This window comes from Helobdella robusta (genome assembly GCF_000326865.2).
Source record: "Helobdella robusta unplaced genomic scaffold HELROscaffold_1, whole genome shotgun sequence".
Classification (NCBI taxonomy): domain Eukaryota; kingdom Metazoa; phylum Annelida; class Clitellata; order Rhynchobdellida; family Glossiphoniidae; genus Helobdella; species Helobdella robusta.
Genome location: NW_008703570.1, coordinates 9,577,761 through 9,585,723, shown reverse-complemented (window position 1 = coordinate 9,585,723; position 7,963 = coordinate 9,577,761). Strand labels below are relative to the sequence as shown.

Sequence of the window (7,963 nt, the reverse complement as noted above, 5' to 3'; positions counted from 1 at the left end):
AGATTACTTCTTATGAAAATTTTGGTTTATTGATAGGTTCAAGTGGTAATAAATATGGTTTAAATAGTAATGAAAAACAATAAAAATAGTAAAAATATTAGTAATAGGATCGTCAACTTATATTTAAATGGAAAACAAAACGAACAAAACATCAACATAATTTAACATAGAATTTTTTTTAGTCTATTTATGCTTGATAGCGATAGTTTCAGAGAGAAATATTATTTATTTAAAAAAGTATTCCTGCGAAAGTTTAAAGTGATACGTGAGAAAAGCATAAAACTCAAATTTGGAGACATTAAGAGACATTAAATTATAAGTAACTTACTTATTATAACTTACTTACTTACCTGTTAAATCAGGGGGAAGGCAAACTATGGCCCGCGAGACCTTGATCGTCAGTCAGACATTCTGACCAAAAAAAGGAGCCACAAATCTTAAAAAAATTCTACCCCGGGTCGAAAAAGTTTGCTATTTAAGTACATATGCGGCCTTTCAATAGGTAAAATAGTTCTCAATGCGGCCCTCACAGCAAAAAGTTTGCCCATTTCCATGTTAAATAATATTGTTACTTGTCGGAGTATATCAGAAAAATTTTTGCGTCTAAAAAATTCTGTGTAAAAACAATTTCAAATGTACTATATATGTGTGATATATTTAACTGCTGTCGTTTTTTAATAATTCTGAAAAGAATTTTTTTAATTTGAAAGCATTGTTAAAATAATTAAATAAGTTTGTGATAAATGATTGTAAAATCTTGTTTAAGAGAATTAATTAAATCATTGTAATTGTTGTATTTTCTAGTTATAATTTGTATATTATTTTTCAAGGTTTTTTGTAATGATAAATTTTTTTATGCTTTTTGAAAAAAAACTCAACAGACAAGATTATGCCCTTAACTTAAATTTTCTAAACTATTTCAAAAATATTATTGACGTAAACGGTCAAAATTTTTGTTTTCTAAATTTATAATTTTTGTTTTTGTGAAATAAGTTAAATTAAAACAAATAGAAATGTCAGAATACTTTTCATAATTACATTTCATTTTAAGAAAAAATTTAATGTAATTTGGATCAAATAATTAGCAATATTTTCTATTTATTCATTTTTGTAAGTGAATTTAAAAAGTTTTCTTTTTCTAAGTTCAAAAGAATAATGCTTAAAAGTTTTCTATGGCTAATTATTCTCTTAGCTTGTTATGACACATTTGAATTCAATCTGTTAAAATAAAATATGTTTTAAATAATTAAATTAAATTAATTGATAACTTAAGAAAATAAGTTAGACTATAATTGCAAACAAAGTACATATGCTATTAAAATGAATCGACCACTTAAAATATTTCAAAGATAACAGTTTTTTTCTATAGCTACTAATCCAGCATCTCTGACATCCGTAGTTGGGCATACATTGGCGGAACATCCAACATCGGTTGTGTCGGCCCATAGCATCTACATCATTTATTTTTCACATTTTTGTAATTTTTAAAAATTTTCAAAAATAAATAAATAAATGAAAAAGTAAGAGCCTGAAGGTAGTTATCACAATAGTCCTTGCGTGTGTTTGTTGCAAAGTCATAATTTTTGTACTGCATGACCGAACTGTTGTAAGCTGAAGTGAAATCGGGGACAACAGCGTTATCGAAACTCTTCCACGGGAGCAAGTTTTGGCCGGTCTTGTCAGGGAATGGTGTTTAGGGTCTTACGGGCAGTCCGCGACTTAAATAACACTTGCTGACGATTCGGCCATGTCTGCTAAAACGCTGTTCCATTTCTGAAATGTTTGTTTATAATTTATTAAGATTTAAAAGTTTTAAAACCAATTTTAGTAATTAATTTTCAAGTTAAAAAACTGAGAACAAATTTCAAATATCACCAATGCTTTCATATTAGAGGCACCGACTTCTTTCCTCAAATCATTGTGGTACGACACAATTTTCGTTATCTCTTCTGCAGAAAGTACAGCATTTACGCCAAATTTAATTACTGAAAAACCTTCGAATACTGCAAGCAAAACGCTGGTCAAGAGTAAGAGTAAATGCGACATTCTGTCCATAATCTGGAAAAATTAAATTCAAATCTGTTAATTGAAAATTACGAAACAGTAATTCATTTAAGAATGTTGATAAAAAATGAATTTAACTTAATTATTCTGACTGGCTGGTAGTGTGTCAAGCATCAGTTGATTTGTTTTATAGATTAATGTACCGTAAACCAGTCCACACCAAATCGATAATAATTGCGTGATGTTTTCAAAAAATATTTTCAATTTTTTTTCAAAATAATGTATCGATTTTTATGAAACGGCGAGAGCTAGCACGGAGTATGAAAGATTGCACAATTAAATGAACGCACATAAACAGGCATACGCTCGCATTCTTAAGCATTTGATGCGATACAAACATGTTCGATTGTTATTGACGGAATATACTTTAAAGTAAGAATACATCATCTTTGTGAGGTTGTTTACTACTACCGTCTTGTTTTTTCTGTTCTTTATTGAACAATACGATCATGTAAAATTAAATAGTGCCAAAAATGTTATATTAATGTAATTTATAATAATTTCTTACGTATTACAAGACCGCGAAATTTTTTTCCAAACTGTTCTCCACGAAGTCTTCCAAATCTTAAAGTTGGCATGCCAAAAAACTTTAATTGATCCGAGTAACAAAGGCCTTTGCAATCACTGACCCCATTTTGGTTGCCCGTTTCTGAACCCTTGGACAACATGGACACAGCAGAACTGTGAAAAGAGCTTTGAATTTGGCCATAACGTGTGTTGAACCTTCTAAAAAAAGTTTATTAAAAAACACCATCAACACAAACACACACCACACACACACACACACCACACACACACACGCATACACACATGTATATATATATATATATAAATATACTCTTTGTGATGCGTGACAGAGTATTTTTTTAAAGTTGGCTTCTTTGTAGAAAATAGATTTCTATCATGAGAATCAATAAGTGAGAGGATAAAAAAAAGTTTCATCTTTAAAACAACTTTCACTACGATATGAAAAAAATGATAAACCACAAAAACTTTACATTACTCAAATAGCTTGTAAAATTACTTATATGGCAATTATTTTGAAACAGATAACGCTGTGATACGATTGAATGTTTTATTATTAAATTCATGAACATTATAGGTATTGTATATTATACGTTACGTTACCAAATATCTGTAGTGGTATATCAAGATGTTTCTATTAAAATAAATTTCAGCGTAAGCGTTACACTGTAAAAAAACACAAGCCTGTGTATTGAAATATAGAAAACTTAAAAAAATATTTCTGACAGAAACAACAACAACAGATATTTGTAACTTTTATTGAAAAATATTTCTCGCGTTCAGTCGATTACTTCTCTGAAAATGCCATTTGGCAATCTAACCCTAACCCTCACACATCTTCCTGCAACTCTCACAAAACAACCTGGACATTTACCTGCAGAATATTAGTTTTAATACTGCTGAATATTTTACATTTTGTTCACATAAATAGTATCACAAGTTTCGTTATGTAAATTGGCGTATAATAATTATAAATCATGCAAGATCACCTTCGATAATCTGGACAACATGGAAACACAGCAGAACTGAGAGAAGAACTTTGAATTGGGCCATCATACGTGCGTTGAATCTTCTAAGAAGAGCTAAGTAACAAACACTATCAACACACACACTTATATATACCTAAATGAATGGATAAAAAATAAAGTTTTCAGGCAAACATTATTATGCAAAAGAAAATAAAACTGAATAATATAACATAATATCTCGAACAATTTCTCAAACCTAAGTTGGTTTGACACATTGTCAGTATTTTTTAATTTATATCACAATAACCATTTTGAGTTTTTCTTTTGGGCAAAAAAATTTACGAATTAAGAACAACATGTAGACCTCTACCCAAGTTTGATTGACACATTGTCAATATTAATATGTATATTTCTAATAAACTATTATTTAAAATATTTATTTCGTTTTGTACAAATTATTTACAACGTTTACAAAAGATGTTTTCAGTCATTATTCCCTAAGGGAGGCTCTAATCAACAATGGTAATGGTTTGTCTTTCAGGATCCTATGGAAAAACAGGAAAGACAGTAAGCCGCAATGATAGCCGAATTAAGAACCGTTTCTAGAGAAATGGCACGCAACGAAGCAAAACGCGTCCAAGTGACAATCGAGAAAAACACGAAAATAAAATTAATTAGCAAACTGGAGAAGCGAAAAATGTACTTGACTGAACCAGCAACGGCTAGACAAAGTCCGAACATTATCTCACCAGTTTATCCTTCCTTGGAATGATTTCGATGACGCGAAGAAAGGAAGTCGTAATCGTAATGATAAAGATGATAACGAGTACGACGATGTGGGTTTTGAAAATATTCCGAAAATTGGTCATTTTTAAAGACAGTCATTGTTGTATCAGTTGTGTAGTGTCCTTAGCAATTGCACTAATATAGAAAATGAAATTCACAATGAAAAAGTGATGATGATAATGGTAATGATGAAGAACAAACAGAAAATAGAACTGGTAGAATGAATGGATATATCGATTGGTGGAAGGATCTATTGCAGGTCAGCCCATTCGGCCATGACAATATTTTGCCACTGAAACAACGCTTAAAACTTTACAAAAAATTAAACAGAAACAATGCTATTACTACTATTAATTATAAATATTATTTTTTATAACTGAGTTCAGAATCGTCGAACCCAAAGCTGATGAGGTTGATTTTTCAATTGGCATTTTCATTGATGTATCTGTTATCTAAATTTAAACGATTTAGATCGCATATATCAGTACTATGCAAAAAATTTTTGGCCGAATTTACCTGTTCGTTATTTTTAATAGTCACCCATTATTAATACAACATTTATTTCGCAGAAGAGAGTTATGGGTATTTTCTTTTTCTCATAACTCAAAGATATCAAAGTCATCTATATTTATCTACTAGTTCAATATATGATGTTTATGTCATGAATCGCAGTTTTCAGCAACAGGTATATCATATGCGCGCGTAGATTTTTCATTATACTATAATACTAATAATATATATAATAATAACAGCAACAACTACAATAATTTTATATTAATAATACTTATATTTTTGTATGTGTTTATTAAAGAACGCTGACCGGCATATATAAATTTAATAAAAACATAATCAGTATTATTGAAATTGTAATAACACTCTCGACTTTACGAACATAAATATATAAATATAAATAATCAATTTTAATAGCTTAAGAGTTATTTCTAATTTAAGAAAATATGAGCAGTTATACATAGCTTTTTTTAATTCTTAAAAGCTTTTCTTGCATTTGTTTTGATGATGCATTTACGGAATTATAATATCTTTAAACAAAAATTGTGTGTATTAATAATTTCTCCTCGTTAACTCAAACTATGTAAGGACTGAAGGAAGATGGCAATTCATTGTTGCCGAAAAAAGCCTTTTCTCTATTTGTATCAATAATGTAACACCAAGGGCGGCGTGTTTGTTTGGAAGTCCCAATAAATTGACATCAATGAGTTCAGGGAAGGAAAAAGTAGGTAAAAAAGGACCAACTATACGTAACAAACTATCTCGAAAAACATTTATTCCAAATTGTGGCGTATGTTGAGATTCACCTTCAGAGTGTATGTTCGCTAGTCGCGACTAGTTACACGGTATAAAGTATTCAAGGTATGGCTGCTTTCTGATATACTTTTTATATACATTTTGACGGTCCATCCGAAACTGCTTTTTAATGAACACGTTTTATTGAAAAATAATGACGGCAATAAATTTACAGAATGTAAACTCATATATACGTTCGTGTATATATATATATATATATATATATATATATATACACCTTGTGTGTACATATGTACAGATATAACTGGATACCTACAATATGAAAATAAATATTTCGAGATTGTTACAAATATTCGCTAAGCAAAGCATATGCAGTAGGCGAAGTTCACTAACTGAAAAAAATCTGTAGCCAACCAACCAACCAACCAATACAAATTCATTTGTTTTTTTTTAATAATTTCGCTGTATAGAAATAATTCATAATAAGTGAATGTTATTGCAGTCAAAACAGTTTGTCATTTTCAAATCATTTAGAAATATTAAATTTACTACATTCGTCACATAAAATTTAGTTTGACAGCAAAATTAATACAAAAAAATTTGTTTACAAAATATTGAAAACTACAGCTGCATTATACAAAAAAATTAAAAAGAAAATAAATTGCAATGAAAACGAAATGAAGATGTCAACCAAAGCATGCATCCAGACCAACTACCTTCTGAGAGATTATTATTAAAACAAGCAAATAAATGGCTAGCCCAACATCCTTCAAAACACATTAGACGTTTATAAAATGTAAATCGATCTACTAATCATTTTGACTAATTCTAATATTAAAACCTAACTGTTGCTGATATGTTGTTGAATATACGAGAATAAAATGTTTCAACAAAATTTATTTTCAACCATGTATTCATTATCACTATCAGATTTTAACATCATTCCGCTGCATATTTAATATTCTAACTACATATTCCTCATGCATAAAACAATTTTTAAAAAACCAAAAAACATTCTAAAACTTAAGCATTTTAAACTCAGAAGAACATTTATATCCAGTTTCTAAACAAAAATCAGATTCTGAGCTGACAACAACTCAATGAATGAAGGCTGGTGTTTATAGTCTAGTAGCATACATAATGCTTCAATAAATTTGAAAATGACCATCATAACAAAGCAAAACTAACCAAACAAAAATATCCACAAAAATAAAAAAGACTCTTTTTATTTACATTCAAAGCCCGAATATCGGCTTGGAATGCACTGATCCAGCATATTTTAAACAAACTACAATATGCATTTTAAAAGTAAGAACATTTTATCTTTTCAAGAAATGGTCTCTTGGCTTGTGAGAAGTTGTTCATATTTAATCAGCATTAGACGTAGTCATTTAAACTAAAATTAATTAATTACCTGCTGTTATCAACTTTTCCACAGAGCAATTAAATTTTTAAAAACTTCGGCAATGAAAAAAGAATAATTTTGTACACATGACTGATATATCAAAAACTTAAAAGACATATTAAATGTTTCCAACTTATTAAATTAGAAAAACAATTATATAAAATACAGTTTTGTGCGTTTATTCCCTGTATTATAACGAATTACCAGTTCTAGAGACATTTTATTCATGAGATGAAAAAAAAGCTTTATTTAGAGCCGAAACTACAATCATCGTAACTGTTCAATGTGAATTGGTTAATGAAACAAAACATTGCTGATCATTCAGCGAATGAAATGGTCAATGAGTCAGTCCGCCAAAAGACGAAACAATTAACAAACAAGCAAATGAAATAGGTAAAAACAATCCTAACATAACTAACAAGATGACCAAACATTTAACCAATCAAACATCAATCATCCAATTGAGTAACTAAAAGTTCAAAGTTCAGGGTGTTCCAATGGATTGGTGGTAGACAGGTCCAAATCTCCTCATGTACTTGTTCACGTATTCTTTCGCCTTGAACTTCACATTGTCATTGACCTCCAAGTCCTCCATGTGTCTGCACTGCTTGAGCTCTTTGTTCAGGACAGCATGAGTCAGCTGTTGAATAAGTTCATATTATTAGCTAAAAAACTATTTCTCTAACAATATCAATCTATAATCATATCATATAATCATATCAACTAAGTAACGCTGAATACGTCCTTCATGTCATGTATTAATAAAAATATCAATCAATCAATCTTCGTTTACCGTCCAGAGACCCAGTTCCCCCGAGGTAGGACGTGAAAATATATATATATATATATTTTTACAATATTCTATAAATTGAATCATCGTCAGTGCTCCTTGTTGTATATATAGGGAAATATTGACTTTGTCAAGATTAACTTTGACGTTGACCAGCCA

General features: G+C 29.7%; 2 protein-coding genes across 2 annotated transcripts in view; both read right to left on the bottom strand.

Annotated features, from left to right (window-relative positions):
- Positions 1 to 1,372: 1,372 nt before the first annotated feature.
- On the bottom strand, positions 1,373 to 2,773 carry HELRODRAFT_159382 (hypothetical protein; the record flags this gene model as incomplete). Its single annotated transcript, XM_009011270.1, has 4 exons — positions 1,373 to 1,451; positions 1,739 to 1,773; positions 1,903 to 2,017; positions 2,694 to 2,773. 4 exons carry the CDS (start codon positions 2,771 to 2,773, stop codon positions 1,373 to 1,375), a joined length of 309 nt encoding a protein of 102 aa, XP_009009518.1.
- A 4,725-nt stretch (positions 2,774 to 7,498) lies between these two features.
- HELRODRAFT_62476 (hypothetical protein) overlaps positions 7,499 to 7,963 on the bottom strand; it is a gene marked incomplete at both ends in the record, with an annotated part of 2,682 nt that continues 2,217 nt past the window's right edge. The window contains one exon of the mRNA XM_009011269.1: positions 7,499 to 7,654. Within this exon, the coding sequence (XP_009009517.1) occupies positions 7,499 to 7,654 (156 nt within the window). The remainder of the gene's footprint in view (positions 7,655 to 7,963) is intronic.